The sequence below is a fragment of the Strix aluco genome, chromosome 19 (genome assembly GCF_031877795.1).
Source record: "Strix aluco isolate bStrAlu1 chromosome 19, bStrAlu1.hap1, whole genome shotgun sequence".
Taxonomy (NCBI): Eukaryota; Metazoa; Chordata; class Aves; order Strigiformes; family Strigidae; genus Strix; species Strix aluco.
Genome location: NC_133949.1, coordinates 8922923 through 8941251, shown reverse-complemented (window position 1 = coordinate 8941251; position 18329 = coordinate 8922923). Strand labels below are relative to the sequence as shown.

Below are 18329 nucleotides of genomic sequence, written 5' to 3'. Positions count from 1 at the left end.
CCCAAATCCTCAGAGAGCACCCCACCCCCCCGCATATCCCCCCGAGTCCTGGGAGGGCACCCCCATGCCCTAAGACGGGAGAGCATCATTTTCTCTCCCCATCTACCAGCCCCAAAGCTCATTTTTGCGCTGCATTTGCGAGGGTGTTTGGGGGGACCCCCCGGCACCCCCACATCCCCGGGGGTCCCGAGGCAGCGCTGCTGCCCGCGGTGGGCTCCGGGTGGAGGTTTGTGGGCCAGCCCCGGCGCTCGCCTCCGCTGCCCTGCTGACATATTTATAGGGCCCATCTCCGAGCACCTTCCTCTGCCAAGGGGGTCAGGACGGATTTATAATCCACATCTTACCGCAGGGGAACTGAAGCCCAGAGAGGTTTAAGTGATTTACTCAGGGGTCACATTACCGCGGGCTGCCTCCCAGACCCCGCACGGGCCCCCCCGGGCCTCCCCGCAGCGTGTCCACGGGGCGGATAAGGATGACTCACCAAAAAAAAAAAAAAAAAAAAGAAAAAAAAGAAAAAGGATTTGCAGGAGGAACAAATCCTTTTTACTTCTGTGAAGCACCTGTAGGATTAAGACAATGCTGGTTATGTAAGGAGTGGGGGGGGGGGGGTGTGGGTGTGCGTGTTTATTACTGTTTTTATTTATTTATTATGTTTCCTTGCCATCCTCTTACCCTACCAGGTGTAATTTTGGGAGAGGCTGGTTTGGGGGCGCTCAGAGGGTGCAGAAATAAGGAGGGAGGTTGGTTGTAGGGCTGTTACACAGTGATGCACCGTTTGCTTTTTCTTCCCCCAAACCCCCTAAGCAGAAGAGTGCAGCATCTTCCTAAACCTCTTTTATCTGTGTTTTAGGCAGCAGCATGAAACGTGGGGCAAGGGGGATTTGCAAAAGCACCGTCTAGGAGACACAACTGGGGCATGGACTCTTGACTTCTCCCTTGGTTTTATCATCACTGGTTTTGTGATGATTTTGGGTGAATGCCCACCCTCCTGCTTCTGGCTGGTGATGTTTTCCCTTCCCAGGGGTGTTTTGAGGATGAATTAACTCACACCAAGAGATGAGCCCACTGCTCAGCGCAGGTTACCCTGGACAGACCGCATTCTCCCATCTCCCGCAGCAGCTGATGGTGTTTTTTCACCCACCCCCTGCTTCCCCGGCTTCTCCTCCAAAAAGCTTCTCTCCCATTCATATACATTTTTAAACAAAATACACAATCAATAGTCTCTTAGGCTGGAATTTCATTAAGGGTTTCATTGCACTCGCTATCGATTGCCAGCCGGGCTGAGAGCCGCACGGCGTGGGTCCGGCAGCCCCAGCCGATGCCCTGCCTGTGCCATGGGACCATCCTGACCATCCTCCGTGGAAAAGGCCAGCGATGGCAAGGACAACGCTGCATTTCATGCCAGCATCACTGCCCGGGTGGAGAATCTGGCTGGGCCGGCCAAGGGGCTGGGGGGTGCTGGGGCAGAGGCAGCGCGGCGGGAGCAGAGCCTGGCAGGGCGTGCTGCGCCCCACGGCGCCCTGTGCTCCCCTGGCTCGTGGCCCCGTGGCCTGCTGACCCCGCAGATATCGCCTGTATCAGCAGCCCTGCACAGCCAGCATACCCCCGGGAACCACCTGCTTCAGCCCCTGCCCCTTGCCCCTCCTCGATTCCAACTGCCGTACGAGCAGCAGAAAGCCCAGCATCCAGCTTGCACTAAACTCCCAGATTTCACTAAACAGCACTCAAGAGCAAAACACCGGGAGCCCAGGGAAGGGCTGGGATGCTGGGATTTCTTCCATGAACCAGAATGAACGCTTCATGATGGCAAAGGCTTTGGGACATAACAGGCTCTCTTCTGCCTTCCCTCTGTGGGTCGCTGCTTGTTTCAAGCGGTGCGAAACAAGGTTGGAAAACCTGGCCTTGCTTGGGATGAAACACCAGGTACCTTGTGGGGCTGCAATTAAAAAGAAAGCCAGGGTTCCAAGCATGGAAATGCACAGTTTGCAACACTGCTGGCCAGTCACTTGAAAAATCAAGTGAAAAATCCCAAACTTCAAAAGGATTTGAGGGCTAATTTTAAGTCTGTGCCTTGACCAAAGACATTTACAATAATTGCTGGGGTGAAAGTTTAACATCTCCCGCGACTTTTCTCAGCAATCCCTGAGGAACTGTGTTCCGCTGTGCAAAGAGCATCCCAGGTCCAACTCCCCAAATTGTCTTTTTAAGGCTTTATTTTTAAACAGAAGCCACAGGCTGCCTTCAACTGGACATAAATTCTTCACGAGTCCCAGCCTGCAGACGGTGGGAGCTCCTGTGGGTGGGGATGGGCTTCAGCTTGAACCCTTGGCCCCAGTTTTTGGTCCTGCTTGTCCCTGTCCCATCACCGTGGACATGGAGCAAGGCAGCATGGCTCCCCCCGTGGACACCACTGTCCCCATTCATCACTAAAACTTAATAGGAACCACGATGTGAGCAAAGCAGAACGTATTGCTTGTAGAAACATGGCCTTTCTGCTATGCTAAATGATTTAAAACTGGTGGTGAATAAACCTAATATCTGCTCGGTTCTGCCAATTCTCATTACGCCGGGACTCCCTTGGAGCTATTAGCTGCCTTAAAAAAATCGCTGGAAGGAGTCAAGAGAGCGGCGCAGCCAGCGCTGGGGAGGGCTGCTGGCAGCCGCCCGGCTGGAGCGTGACGTGCCCTTGAAATCCTGTGCCCGGAGGCATCCGTCGGCCGAGCCGTGCCAGCTCCGGCAGCGCGCCCTCCGCTCCGCCACCCGCGCCTCCCGGCAAAGCCAGTTATTTTTAATTTCATCACCTCCATCCTCGCCACATCCTGGGGCAGGTGGGGGGTTATCTGGATAGCAGGGACTGTAATGCTTTTGCAGATTTTCTTGCAAACCCCTAATACTGTGGGTTTGCAAAGCCGGAAAGCCACGGTGGGGAGAGAGGAGCATGTTAGGGGGAGGAAAGCAGGGGCGGGAGGTGAAGCATTTTGTCCAGCATGCCAGGAAAACCCTGGAAAGGGAAGTAGGAGACCTCCGTGACCGTGGCACGGGGCAGCCCAGCCGTGAAACCATTTTGTGGCGCAGGCACAGCAAAAAGCTGGGTGCGTATGTGAGCTGTCAGCCAGGCAGACAGGCCCCGGGCATCTCCTGGGTTGTCACAGCTGCAAATTGTCCAGGAACAGTCTCTAATGAGACATAAGAGAAGGATTTACTGGAGGAAGATGTCACAGGGATGAAAGGGGTAAAGAGAAGAAACCAGGAGAAATAGCGGTTTGGTTTTGTATTTATTTGTGCAGGAGAAATTGCTTTAAAATGTCCTTTGGCGTGCTAGAGAAGGCAAACAGCCAGTGACAGCCTGGCCGCGGGGCTGGAGGAGCCTCCTCCCGGGATCGCACTGATGTGAAGACCTTGACGCGCAAATTCCCTTCTCCAACTCACCCCCCAACTCAGGACTTACCTGCAAGAGGGAGAAAAGCCCTTTCCTTTTGCCACAAAGACCATGGCTAAAGTTTCCTCTGCAACCTGAGCTTTTCCTTCCCCCGCTGCCCAGGGTGCCGGCGCAGCCCGGGTTGAGTGATGCTCGCACAAGATGACCCTCAAAGATGGACAAGCTCAACTGCAGACCAGCGCAAAGCCAGACCAGCTGAAATCCCCTGGGGGAGGATATACAAACAGGAGGATATACAAACAGGACCAAACCCCATCCTCATCTCCCCCCGGGATGACCAATGGAGTTTGGATGGAGGCAGAGAGCATTGGCCAAGCGGAGGAGCCATGAAGGAGAGCAGCTGGCCAGCTTGCAGCATCAACAATTCTTCCTGCGTCCTTCTTGTTGTGCACAGCCTGTCCCCTGCCATGTCATGGCTCTTCTGCACTTCAAACATCTGTTCAGGATTGCATCCAGAGGCTTCTCAGTGTCAGACCCAGCTGGGAAGGGAGGAATATTTAGGGTTGATGAGTGGGGAAGGAGTGCAATCTCCCCAAAACACTGTCAGACAGAGAGGGGGTTTGGGGCTCAACCCTCCTGCAAACCCTGTCAGTGCTGGGAGCAGTATTAGGAGCACAAAGAGGGTGTCCAGCTTGGTGCCAGTGGACACGATCCATGGCTTCAAGATTTACCATCCTGAAGTGTTTCATTCAGCCTGATCTTGATGCCTCCACTGTGTCTTGCTAAGACAGAGCTCACTGGGCTCCTCCGAATGCCCCAGCCCCACACCAGCAGGATGGTATTTGTGCTCACTCAGTGTCTCCAGGGAGCATGTTTTGAAGAGAGATGGTTGCCTTCAGAAAGACATGTGCTCTGAGAACATGTCACTGCTGAGGGAGTTGGGCCTCCGTGGTGGAAGACATGAGAGCCCAGTACCGGTGCTGCCACTGCTCTTCTTCCTCCTGCCGATGCAAATGAAAATCAATGCTTTTTCTGGGCTAAAACTTCCCCTCCACACCCACCGGCAGGGCGGCAGGTGGAGAGCTCGCCAAGCGTGCAAGTACTTGCAAGCAGATGCAGAGCCCTGCGCTGGGCTGAGCACCCAGACACTGGTCTCTGTGTCAGGGGGACACGAGTGTGTCCACATCTGGGGCTGCAGAGCTGAAACTCTTATCAAAAAAAAACCCCCAAACCCCAGTGTGATTGCTCCTGCCTCCTCTCACCCCAGGGCTCTGCTGCTTTACTGCTCCCCATGGCTGTGCCTGCCCCCCACTGGGGTGACCAGGGCCATGTCCCTCCCAGGGGGACAGGCACCTTCTGCACCTTCTCTTCCAGACTGCCTCCCATTTCTGCTGGAGCAAGGTCAGAGGCTATTAGCTACTCTTATACTGCCTCTGAAATATCCCTTTTCTTTGTGCTGTTCTGCTCTGCTGGAGCCATGCTTGAAAGATGGTGTCAGAGGCTGTTTTGCTGGGGCAGAGCACCATGTAGGAACCACCCATGGGAGGAAAAGGCTTCAAAAAGCCTTCCCACCTGTCCTCCGTGGCCGTGCTGTGCTGGCCAGGGGGTTTTCCAGAAGTGAAGCCCTCCTCCTCACTGCAGCAACCTTCAGTCACCTCCTGCAGCTGCATCTATTTGGTGGCCTCTGCTTGGGGACAGGCTTGGGACCCCCACTTTGCCGGTCCTGACCCACAGCCAGGATGACAGAGCTGTTCACCCTGAGGACCACGGGACAACATCCTCCAGCACAGCTCTCCCACAGGGTCTGTCCCAGGTCGGATCCTTCCCCGCTTGCTCTTCCCAAGCATCACACAGCCATGGCCTCCCTCGATGCTGCCTCTCCAGGCTCCCGTTTATCCCAGAGGTCCCTTTGCTCCACGCCCGCAGCCTGCAGCTGGTGGGAGCCAAACCCCTGGGGTTTTCAGGCACACAGAAAGGGCTTTCGCCTTTCTCGCTTGCAACTGCTCCTGCAACAACAGCTCCTTGTGCCTGGCGATGGAGGGGAAACCGTGCTGCTCCTGCCAGCGAAGGGCTGATCTCTGCTGTGCGGGATCCTCTCCCCGGCATTTCCCACTGTGCTGGCCCAAGAGGCTCTTTTGTTGCAGTTTCCCAGGGTTTTGCCTTTCCTACAAGCTGGAGAACGTCCTTCTGGCAACCTTGGCTTTGAACCAGTCCCACGCTGCTGGGTCAGGCTGGCCCCGGCATTTCCGCAGTGCAAAGCTCTCGCTGCAGCAGCTCTGAATGCACGCTTGCACATGTGTTAAAAAAAAAAGCATTAAATATTAAAGGCAAAATCATCTTTGTCTGGACTCAGAACAGCTCTTAAAAATGTTAGCGGCTCCAAAATCCCAACCCTCCCTTAGCTTTGAAAGCTTCTTCCACCTTTTTATCAGCCCGTGGGGAGCCGGTGCAAGGTGCGTGCAAGCAGCAAGGCTGGTGTGTAAAGTGCCCCTGAAGGAGCTCCTGAAGTGAAGCCACGCAGCTCACAGCAGGGCCAGGAAAATCCCCAACCCTGCGAGCCTGCAGGGACTGGTGTGCAGAGGGGAATGGGTAAAGAGCCCTGGAAAATCCCAGTTCTGGCCCAGGGCACTGGAAGGTGGTCAGTGAGGGCAGCCCCCACCCCACCTTGGGGCAGGCTGTGTCACCCCAGAGGAGGGTGACACCACGCTGGGACAAGATGGGTCCCATCCTGCCCCCACGCACCCAGGAGATGCACCGGTTGCTGTGCAGCCCCCGCAGCATCTGTTACGGTCCCCTCCATCCCCGGGGACCCCAGGGGCTGGCACAGCCCGAGCTGCTGCTTTTCTGCTGCAGGGGAATGGTGATGCCTTGCCCGCTCCCACCCCAACTGCCAACCCCACCCCCAGCACCTCCCTGGGTGGGGGGATGCTTGACAGAAACAGGCTGCAGAGGGGACTGTTTGCAGAGCAAAGCAAGTTTTTTTTTTTAACTCAAGGAGCCCTTTCCTGGCTCCCTGCACCCCGGGAAGGGTGAAGCCTTCTGGGGACATCAACAGGACCATTCATATGGGGCCAGCCCAGACCCCTCCTCTGTGCTAGACATCTTCCCCAAGTCTCTAAAACCACCAAGAGGCTATTAAAAATCCCACTATTCCCTACAGAGCCCTTTCTTTCCCCCAGAGACCCTCACGAGGGGGACTCCACTGATGCCGCCGTGGCTGGGACCTGCAGGACCACCTCCCCGAGCATCCCCTTGCAGCATCTCTCCTCCGGGAAGGCAGCAGCACAGACAGGCTCAGCGTGGACCGGCACTGTGAGAAGGGGTTTCCATAGCGACGGGCACCCGAAAGGCCCCAGATCCTGGGTGTTCAGGGCAAGGATTTGGGGCGGGGACTGGCGTGATGAGGGGGTACCCCAGAGCCCCGTGCTACAGCTGGTTTGCTGCTGGGGTGCATCCCCCAGCCGGCTCGGGGCCCTGTCATCCCTGGGATGACTCCACATCTCATCAAATCACGCCTCGCATCACCTCCCTCCATGACCCACGGGGCTTTTTGCACGATGCCTGGGGAGAACCTGTCATCCTGGGGGGGTCACAGCGGGGTGCTCAGCCCCCACAGGAACCCTGGTGCTGCCAGCCTGGCCGTGCCTTCCACGGGGAGCTGGGGAGCGTGGCCAAGCCCCAGCGGGGTGTGTGGGTTCCCCTCCACCCCCGCTCCCTCCCCGGCTATTTTTGGCTGCGTACCCATCAGGCCACGTGCCAGTACCCCCCCCCCTGCTGCCAGTGGGGACGGTTATTCTGGGCAAGAGGAGACGTCAGAGGAGGTCGTGCCAGGGCTGTGGTGCTGCCTTCGGCCCCGACACCACTCCTCTCGGATGGGAAAGCCGGGCTTAGCTGTCGTGGGCTGAATTGGGGTTTTTTTCACCTGTTTTGTATTGCAGTGCTGAGCTCACAGGGGCAGCATCTGTGCAACGGGAGCAAAGCACCAGTGCAGGGGACAAAGCACCAATGCAATGGGCACAAAGCATCGTGCAATGGTGATGAAGCGCTAATGCTACAGGAACAAAGCACCAATGCAACAGGGACAAAGCCCCCTGCAATGGGTCAGAGCCCCCTACAACAGGGGCAAAGGCACAGAGAGGGGCTCAGCGCAGACACCGTTGACTAGTGGCGCTGCTCATCCCCTTGCAGCCGTGGACAGATGAAAGGAAGGGGGCAAAATGGGTTAGAAGAAAGGAAAAGGGTGTTATTTCTGCCAGCTTGGGTGGGATCTGTCTGCTGTCTGACACCCACATGCCCACGGCTGGACCATGATCGTGCCGTGCCTGAGCCACCCAGGCACCCCAGCAAGGGGGCTGGAAAATCCCCCCATGCCCCCCCCCCCATATCTTACCTGTGAAGCCAAAGGGAGATGAGCCTTTCACCACCAAAGAGACTGCACCGGCAGCGTGTGTCCCCGCATCTCTCCCTCCCCTTGTCATCTCTCACCCATTTGGGTCACCGGGCTGTGCCAAAAACTGGTACAAGCTCCAGGTCACCCAGCAGCTCACCAGAGCTGCCAGAGCTGAGAGTGGCTCACCGGCTGCCCAAACTCTGTCTTCCAGGGGAAACAGCCACTGGGGATGGGGAAAAGAAACCGGCCCCCCTGAGACACCATGGGGCCACGAGCCAGGGTTTTTCCAATTACAAGTCCGCATGCAGCTAAGGGCTGAGTTTTCCCACCCAGTGCTAATGGCTGGGCCGGGCTGGCAGGAGACAGCTCATGGAGCAAGGAGCTGCTGGCTGCGCTGGTGGGAGCATTCCCAGCGTGACTTGGTGATCGATAGCCAGGGCATCATTCAGGGAAACACAGCCAATGTCCTTCCTTTTTAAATTTTTTTTTCCTCCATTGCAGTGCCGGCGCCAGGGGAGACCCTCACACCAGCATGTTGCAGGGTTGGCAGCTCGCGGGTATCTGTCCTGAACTGGTCAATGTTAAAAAATCGTAATTAAGGAATAAAAGAATAACCAGGATGTTTTGGAGGTGCAGCCTTTCCTTGCCCACCCTGGCTTTGCAAACCGTCGCATTGCCAGAGCAAAGCCTGGAGGTGGGCACTGCCCCAGCCCCCCAGCCTGGGGCATCCCGGGGGTGCAGCCATGCAGGGAAGGGCTTTGCAAGCCCCTGTGGGGTTGCAGGTGTAATGGGGGGCAGTGGGGTGATTAAATGTCCTTGTGCCACCCCCAGCATGTCCCACCAAAGGCAGGAAAATGAAGGGCTGGGGTTTGGCTGAGCCCCTCGGCACAGGCCGAGGGGAGCAGGGACTCCCGGGGAGGGTCCCTGCCCACGGCCCCTTCGGCATCCCCGGCACTCCCCTGGTGCTCACCGTGGCAGCATTTCCACCTTCTGTACCTCGTTTATGGTTTCCTGCCTTAATGAGACGAGACTTTTGGGGGGGGGGGGAGCGAGGTAAATATTTTTCCGCTTCCTCTCCGAGCTGGAAAAGCCTGCGAGGCCCATCTCCAGGGAGACTCTGTAAATAAGGCAGAGGGGGAGGACGGGGGGGGCTGCTCCATATGCTGCACCAGCTTTCGGCCCCGGCTTGCCATCAGATGTCTAACACAACAGGAAGCAATAAAACAGTTATTACCAGCCGGCACCTTCCAGCACGGCCGTGCAGAGGAGTCTGCCTTTGCTTTCGCCCTCCTCATCCAAAAGCCGGCTTAATAGCAGGGTCCTCTACTAACAGGGTTATCAGCGCTCCCGTATTATTAGGGCTCGCAGCAGAGATGCCCAGCTCTGCTGCAGCAGGGCACAGTGCCACCCCACCACTGCAATTTTGAGATAACCCCACTGCCATCCCCATGTGTCCCCACGCCCCTCCGCTGGCTGCTGTCACCTCTCGCATGGGACGGGGTGTCCCAGCCAGGGAGAACCACGTGGAAGAGCACCACGGCAAAGGAACCCTGGCCAGGGGAGTTCCCAGCATTCAAACCCTGCTGTCGTTTTTAAAACAACCCACCTAAACCCAGCAGCCTTGGCTGCTCCATCTATTAGGAATGGAATGAGAGGGATGGTGGCTCATAGAGCGTAAAGCCGTGATGCTCGCCATGTGCCCTTGGCCGGTAATTCCTGCCGCGTGGCCGTAACTCCCGGCTGAACCAGAGCACGTCTTCGAGACAGACGTTCAGCCTTGATTTAAAGGCATCAAGTGGTGGAGATCCACCACCATTTCCCTGCTTGCTTACTGCGGATAATTAGAGCCGTTCTTCCAAAAATAAACACAAATCGATCCCTATGGCCAGGCTGGTCAGGCTCCTGCCTCCAGATATCCAAACCCCTTATATCTTATTCCCTTTTTTCCCGTACGGGCTGTGTCCATGCACTGACCCGTCGTGGTGGACCCTGTGAACACCCAGCCCTGTGATCTGTTTATCTGCCGCATTTACTGGGTACACCCTGAACTTAAAATAACCTGCAGTACCGGGCGCGTTTCTCCTGGCGCTGGCTCTGCGTGTGTTTGTGTTTGTGAAGCTCTTTCCTGCCGGCGGGGGAGTCTCGCTCGCATCCTGCACGCCAGGCGCTGGCTCCGCTTCATTCAGCTCCGCTCAAACCCTATCGATCCCGCTTTTCCATTTGCAGAGCGGGGGCAAACACGTTTGCTGCCTGCGCGTTAGTGGCTCTGGAGACCTGTTGCCAGCAGGAACCAGACTGGAGGGATGAGACGCCCAGCTGGAGACCTTTAGGAAAACCATATTTATTTTTTTTATAGCGTTGCAATAATTGCTGTTGCAGCTTGCCCTGCGGATGCCACCGCATCGCCCCACTCCTCCTGCGCACGGACACGCAGCGACTGGGCTGCCAGACATTCGGCATCCCCTGCAGAGTGGGGACGGTGTGGGGTTGGAGCTGGATCAGGCCCCTCGCCACTCTCCCCTGCCCGGGGGACAGATGGGGTGTGTGCCACAGCCGAAAATCAAGACAGATGGGCCGAATCCTAGCAGTGATTTCTCTCCTGTCTCCTCTGCCCGCGGCAAAAACTGAACTTGTGACCCAGATGTGAGCAGCCTGTTATCTCATTAGCCAGCCGGGCTTCCCCAGGAGCCTTTTATTACCATATAAACCTCCACCACTCCCCCAAATTCATCCTGGGTCTCTGAGATGGGATGGAAGATTTGCAGGTTAAATGGATATAAAAAGCCCAGGATTTCCATAATTATTTTCCTGAATATCTGTCGATACTAATTAAAATTGTTTCCCATAATCAAATTTAAAACAGCAAGGGAGAGCAAGGGGTTGCTGAAATCCTTTTCTTTTGAGCCACTCAGGGATAAAAGGGGCTTTCAAATCAAATTAGCAAAAAAATCCCTTCCCATCTCCCCTCCCTGCCTCTTAAAAAAGGCAGGGACCCAGCAAGGGCCAGGCTGCGGGGTGCTTTGGGGCTGCCCTCCGAACCAGGTCAAAAATGGGGCTCAGGGGGTGCAGGGGTGTGGGTCTATATGTGCATCTATAGGGGTGCGGGTCTATAGGTGAATACACAGAGGGGTGTGCGTCTGTAGGGGTGCCCAGGGAGCTGCGGGGAGGCTGCTCACCCGCAGCGCTGGGGAGATGCAGTGCAGTGCAAAACCTGCCCTGACGCCGCGTCAGGAGGAGCATCGAGGCCTGGCCAGAGATGCTGGGGCATCCACCGCTCACTGCGGCCAGTGCTGTGGCCACACCAGTGCTACGGGCGGATGCCACGTCCCTTCTTGCGGCTGAGTCAGCCCCAGCCTGCGCACGTGCTGCCGTGGGCTGCAGCCACCTCCGGGCACTTCTGCATTTGGGGAACGGTGTGGTGGGGGGGGCCGCCCCGTCACCCTTTCTGTCCTTGCCTGACTGTAAGGAGAACTGAACCGGCGGCCAAGCGAGCGTGTCCCTGAAAGGTCACCCAGTGCAGCCGGTGACACCCGACCAACTGTGGATGGGCCAGGCTGGGCGTGAGGCGTCGCTGTACCCCAAACCCCACGCTGGGACAGCGAGGGCAGCCCTGCTCCCACTCTCCTCCAGGCGCGGGGTGTTTGTCCTGCCTATGGCAAACCCTGCACAGGGCGAGCTGTGTCAGAGCTCTTGCTCGAGGTGAGAGCTTATGCTTCCTTTAACTGACCTGCTGCTTTGGTTTTTGGAGAGGAAGGGGGTTTGGGCAGAGCACTGCCAGCAATGCTGCTGTGTCCTGCTCTTTCCCTGGCCTTGCCAAGCTTGGCTGGGGGGTGCCAGGAGGTGTTGGAGGGCTGGAACAGACATCTCCTGGTGCCCAGCCACACCAGGACACCCCGCCACATGCAGGATGTCTTCCCAGGCACCAAAATTGCAGATTTAGATTTTTTTTGTGCTACACACAAGCATCACACCGGCTGTTCCAGTGCACACTGCTCTGCCTGGAGGGACAAGACTCGCCCTGGAGCCCCACACCCCCCTGGCTCTGCCGGAGCCCTTTGCCTCCAGCATGTCTCTAGAAAGCAGCTCCGAAAACTTGGCCGAGGCGCCGGCCAGCCGCAGGCAGGCGGTGACCCGAGAGCCCCCCCACTTCGGGCTTTCCCTGCCTCCGGTCAGAGGGTTTTGGCAGCCAAAGCCAGACTTCAGGAGCGGCAGTTGTTTGCTCTCTGAGACGCTCAGACATCCCTCAGCTGCCGTAAGATCGCCGGGGCTGAGACGAGCAAGCGGTACGTGACCCCGCACGCTGCCGGGGCTCGCTGCGATGCCCCGGGTGTGCGCAGCCCCTCTTGGGCAGCCGGTGACGGGGGAAGGCAGGTCCATGCAGTAGGAGTTGCTGGAAGCTGCAAACGAGTGAGCTTAGAAGAGAAAACAACACCCCACGTCCAACCCCTGCCTTCCCCAGGAGGGATTTTGGGACAAATCGGCGAATTTGTCATTTTTATTTTGCATAGAAGCTCTGCCAGAGGGACAAAGCCCGGCAGCTCCAGGGCCAGGGGACCAGTAAGATCTGGGCATCCTGCAGGGCTTCAAAACCCCCGGCACAGCCCTCTGCCCTTTGGCTCCTCGCGGTGGGGGGCACGGCTCTTGGCTCTCCCCAGACCCCCTCACACTGCTGGGCTCAGCTGAAGGAAGCTGTGGCTAAAACCCAAGGTCAGGGGCTGCAAAGCAGCTTGGCCCTGCCAGGCTGGGGCTGCCAGGGTCCCCTGGGGCTGGAAAAGCCAAAAAAAAAGGGAGGATGAGGAAAGGGGGGATCATGACCCGCTCTCCCAAAATTAGCCAGGAAATTTACACTATTCAACCTGAGTGCCTTTACCAACAGCCGTGTGGGGATATACAGAATATCTCTGGGTTTGAAGGCTGCCTGGGCTCAAGCCCCTCTGCTCCTGTGGTCCCTCCTTTGCTGGAAGCCTTTCTCCTGGCCCATGGAATGCCGGTGTTCGCCAGCAGCTGGGACTATGGCTCCAGCACATGGGGACAGAGGTCCTGACCTTCCCCGCGCTGTGAGGCATCACTGCCTTTAGTCGCTGTAATGGGTTTCTAAAATTAGCTGCACATTCTGCCCTTGGATTCGAGCAGGACATTTCTCAGTTGTTTAATATCAAAAGTCCAAAAAAAAAAAAGGAAGCAAAGCACAAAAGCAACCCAGTCAATGCACGTCTAAGTTTATCACTTGTCCTGCAGAACTCAACATCTATTTTAAGTCATTTATGAAGAGTACAAGTGTGAATAGCTGCAGAAGTTTTGCAATTCCAAGACACCACATACAGTTTCTAAAAAAAGCAAATTTAACCTTCCCAACAAAGCCTCAACAAGCATCCCACCCTTCCCTGGATCACGTTTCCAAGCTACTGATTTCAGACAGCAAAAGCTCATCTCCTCCACATCTGAAGTTGATTCGCTTATGAAGAGGTCCCCGGCACAGAGCAGCATCACCCCCCTCGCCCCTCGCTGGCATCTTGCCCTGCGGGTGCCTCCCATCCGGATGGGCTCGGTTTACCCCACACCGAGTGGGACAGGTGCAGGTTGGTCCCTCAGGGTTTATCTCTCCCTTCGATTTATGAGTATTTTACATTTTGCCGTGGGCCATGGCTCCTATAAATAAATCTGGGCTGCCCATGGCAGATGTGAAGCCTATCGCTGCCTGCACGCTCCGTTAGAGGCCTTGGCTTCCCAGCAGCATGAATGTGAATAGATCTGAATCCGCAATGAAATATTAATTGGAAGCAGCAATATTCTCCTGTCTTTGGAGGGGAATTTTAATTGAGGACCACACTAACAAGCTAATATCTTCCTGCACCACACGGTCACAGTGCGCTGAGGCAGGAACAGGGGGTGCCAGGACCTGCTGCTTTAATCAGAGCCTCTCCTATCACCTCTTTCTCCTCAGATCAACCCAAATCACCCAGCAAACCCACCACCAGCAACTGCTTGATTTGACTTGTAGTTTCCTTAAAGGGTCAGATGTCGAGCAGATCAACTCCAAGGCAAGTAAAGCCCTGTATTAGGTGAAGTCATTGCACCCAGCAGGGCAACTAATGCTCGGCAGAAACATCTCAGCGAGGAGAGGGTCCGGAGCATCTCAGTGAGATCAGTCCTGACCAGAACACTTCCCTTCACACCCATTAAGTCCTAACTAGCCAGGCTGCTTTCAAGCTGACGGCTCTGGTTCAAGAAGAGCATCTGCTGGTACTCAGCGGGGTGATACGAGGTGCTGCAGAAGCCCTTCAGAGGGAGCTCAGGGCTGAGCAACAGCTTCATTTGACTTGAGAAACAGTGAGAAGGCAACATGCTGAACAACCCTGTCTTTGGGGAGATCTGATTTTTATCTGCTGCTGACTCGCTTGCTCTGTCAGAGCCCGGCAGCACTGCTTGCCTTCTGATAATTCAATAAACTGGAGCAAAATTGGAATTCTCAGATAACACGACACTTGAAAATGCAAGTATAGGAGGTTGGTTTTTTCCCCCCATTTCTGGCTAAATTTAGTCCACCCAGTGTTGCACTGGACTCAAAACAGGATGGAAAGAGAGATTGCATCCAAGAGAAGTACCTCTTATCTTGCATTTTCAAGACTGAGCTCTCTGGGACATCAGGAGGACATGGGCACTGCTTCAGCCTCCTCCGGGGAGGGAGGGCTGGTAATGCCACATCCTGCAAAACAACTCTCCATTAGCTGAGGCTTTTGATTTCCAAGGGTGGGAGCGGGGAGGGATCACTGCCTCCACTCTACGAAGCAGAAAGCAAAGGTATAGCAAAGCGGCTGGCAGGGAGCAAAGGGACAGATCCTGCTGTGGGATGGAAGGGGAGCCAGTGCCAGCGGGGTCGTGTCCAGCCGTCACTGCAACATGTCGCCCGCGTCCCCGTCCTTGTGGAACTTGTGGATGTGGTCGGCGTACCTGGGAAAAGGGCACAGCCATGTTAACTCGGGGCAAGGTCCGAAGCACTTTGGCGGCCAAGGAGAAGCCGCTTTGTTTCTGAGTGCTACCCACGACAATTAGCACCACGCTTTCCCCAGCCACAGGCAGCAGCGCCTGGGAGCTGCTCAGGGGCAACCGGAGGCAAGGCACAGGCCTGATCCCAGTCTCCAGGCTCACGTTTGGCTTTAGCAGGCTTCCTCGCTGGGCAAGAACTGCTCACGGGAAGGCATCTGGAAAACACCTGACTGAAGACAGGTGGTTGCCTTGCTCCGTGCACCTTTTCTCCCCACCATCCTTAATGGACTAAGAGTTTAAAACCCAGTTAGCTGCCCCCGTTTGCAGGACAGAGGCGCACCAAGTGGTGCCCAAAAAATTTGCTGCAAACCACCATGCTCTGTCCACTAAAACCCGGGTGGACAACGTTCCCAAGCCCCGGGGCTGGGCTGACCCAGCCTATCCTCACACTCACTTCTTAGCGCAGTATGCGACACAGTCCCTTCCCACGCTCTCGCTCCAGGCCGTTTTGTAGAGCACCTGAAAAATAAGAAACACAATCAGCTCTGCTTTCGCCTGCCCATCTCTGCCTGCCCTCCCAGCCGCCTGTGTTGCCACTGTGCCATCCCCTCCCTGCCAGCCCGTCCCTGCAGCCACTGGCAAAAATCTCTGCTGCTGCATTTTGCAGGTGTCCGTGGCTTCTGTGCATCGAGCAGAGACCTAAAGTGATGCCCTGAGTAAAACTGGTTCTGCAGCCTTGCGTTACCAGCGTGGAGAAACTCGGGGTGTGTTTCAGGGGGCTGCCCTCAGGATGGTCAGGATGACCTTTTCCAGAGGGTTATTTTTGCTGGGGCAGTGCTGCTGCAAATGTGGTGGTCTGGGGCAAGGCGAGCACGCTCGAGGCTGCATGGGGATGGAGAAGTGGTTTTGGCACAGGCTTCGGGAAGGTCACTGCTTGGTTTGGATCCTTTTTCCCTTCATGTTACCAGGTTTCCATTTCAAAGCTGTGGTCCGAGGAGGTGGGGAGGTTTTGGGAAGAGGGTGACGCCCTCCTGTCCCAGGCTCATGCATTAAAGCCTTGGGGATTTGTGAGCTGTTGTTATCTTGTCACCAGGGAAATACTCTAATTCCACAAACACCCTTCAGTGGGCCTCTAAATTAGGGTTAATTGCAGCCACAACAGGCAGAAGGCAGCGGGCGGGAAGGGGTGAAGGCTGCGCTGTCTCCCGGGATTGGAGGCAAAGACTTTGCTCCCACTGCAGGACGGAGGAGCCGGGGGTTTGTCCAGTCCCCGGTCAGACACACGGTGCGTGCCCAGCCCAGGCAGTGCTGGGTGCTGGATTTCAGGCCCTTTTGTGTCTAGATGAAGTAAGATCATTCAGCTATGTAATATTTATGAATTTTACTTTTTTTTTAGGTTAGAGCTTTAAAGTTTAATGATGTTTAACTTTTTATTTTCTTTGCTCCTTTCCTCACCAAAATAACACAAAGTCAGTTTTACTTTGAGAAGATCACGATAGAAATATTGTTCTGATTTGTCTTTCATCTTGTTTCGTTGTTTAATTATTGATGATTTGTTTGGTTTCTTTTTCACTGAAATGATAAATAAACTCTCAGAAACTGCGCAAGGATATAGAAAGAGTTTGCACCATGACTGACTCCCAGGGGATTCGGGCTGGCTCAAGCCTCTGTTCCTAACCAAACCTCTACTACTCTACATCCAACCCTAATGTACAGTCAGGGAAATTTGAAAACTAGAGAAAAACAGAGCCACAGGGCAAATAAGAAACGCGGGGAGAAGCAGAGCTCTCACAGCATAATGCAGAGCCAGAGCTCATCACCTGGAGAGGCAGTGAATGTAACTGAGCTCCACCGTGCAGGAGGTCAAGGGATGTGCCCAGAAATAGGAAGGTGGAATCATACATGGTCTAGAAACAGGAATGTGGGCTCACAGGGATGTGTTTTATTCCTAAAATTGCTTATGGTATTAGCTTCAAAATAATTAATCAAAATTTTGCTGCCTGATGAGCGGAGGGCTTGCTTGCCTGCGTGCAGGGATGGTGAACCTGACCTGCACGCAAATAGGCTAAACCCTGTGTGAGCTCCCGGCACGGTGGCACCAGGGCCCCACGGCTGCTTCCAGGCGTGACACAAAGGCACAGACAGCTTCCAGCTCCTGCCCTTGGGCAAGCCCGTGCCCACCCGAAGGTGGCCATTCTCACCCCGAAAAGCCGAGTGGGATATTTACTGGCAGGTACACGTCCCCGCGGAGCCGTGCTGCCCACGCTCCAGCCGCCCCGCGCCTTCGGAGCCGCTGATGTACCAGCTGCCACACACTCACTTGGCATAGTATCTTAAAAATGCAGACGTTGTCCCTGGATGGGATCCTTGGTGACATTTTATTGCGGTTCCCACCCCTCCCCGTGACCCCTGCACTTACCAGGAAGACGAGGCAGTGCAGGAACAGGGTGTAGAAGAAGGCAACGGTACGAGCAGTCTTGTTGGACAGGATGAGCCGCCCCTGCAGCAAGAGCCGGATGGAAAATCCCCTTTGAATGCGGGTCAGTGGAAACCAGCCCTCCCCACTCACAGGCTCAGATGGAGCCTGCCTGAGATCGGGGCCCTCTTTGTGCTAGACCCTACGTAAACACGCAGGTGAGACGCGATGCTTTGCCAACCCATCTGTGCTCATCTCCGAGCAGTCGCTCTCCTTCCAGGTGACTGCCACAAGTGCCTGTGCTCTCAGCCCAAAATTGCCCAAATTGAGGTGAATTCAGGGCTGCGAACTGCAGGGTTTCCCCCACTGAAAACTCTCTTGGGAGTTCATTTTGAGCCACCTTTACGTCAGCTTTCTCCATCAGCTCTACGCGCTCCCCCCGCATCAGCCCTGACTCAGTGCCTGCCTGCAGCTCAGCGCCACTCCGGAGAGAAACCCCAGCAGTAATTAAGTCTCACACATTTTTAATTCATGAGCTCAAAGAACTTGTGATTTGCAGTGTCCCCTCACTGCCTCCTTGGCAGGGCGGCCGAGCAAACGCTGCACTGGTGTTCCCGAAGGCTGGCCCTGGTGCACAGCCCTGCCTGCACCCCAGCTCTGGTGTGGGACCCCAGCAATGACTTGGACAACGGTTTCATAACCTGCAGCGATGGTGCAGCCTCCCAGACACCCTGGCATGTTTCAGGGGTGACCACTCTGCCCCCTGGGGTTTGTACACTCCTCCAGCTCCAGGCATCCCTCCCGGTGAACCTCCAGCCAGCTCAGCCTAAAGCAACCGTGGTCCTGTGCCGTGGCTCTGGACCAACAAAGAGCTGGTAAAGTGGGATTAAAGGCTTGGTATGGGGTGGACCCCCCAGCTTTGGCAGCGGTGAAGCTATGTGCTTGCTGAGAGTCGTGTACACCCTCTGCCAGGCTGCAGCAATGGCTTAGCACCTTGGAAAATGTAAGCTCTCAAGGATCCCAGTCGCTGCTGGGCTATTGATTTTAGGGGAGCTGTGTGCCAGACCCCAGCTGCTCTTCCCAGTAACAGCCCTTCCTGCTGAGCAGGGGGGGCTCATGGCTGGACCTGGTGCTCTGGGCACGTCCCTGGGGTCCCA

General features: G+C 55.8%; 1 protein-coding gene across 1 annotated transcript in view; it reads right to left on the bottom strand.

The window, feature by feature from the left end:
- Positions 1-12971: 12971 nt before the first annotated feature.
- CUX1 (cut like homeobox 1) overlaps positions 12972-18329 on the bottom strand; it is a 284858-nt gene continuing 279500 nt past the window's right edge. Inside the window, exons 21-23 of the mRNA XM_074845469.1 lie at positions 17176-17256; positions 15211-15275; positions 12972-14720 (exon numbers count right to left, since the gene is read on the bottom strand). Coding sequence (XP_074701570.1) covers positions 14660-14720; positions 15211-15275; positions 17176-17256 — 207 coding nt within the window. The 3' untranslated portion in view covers positions 12972-14659. The remainder of the gene's footprint in view (positions 14721-15210; positions 15276-17175; positions 17257-18329) is intronic.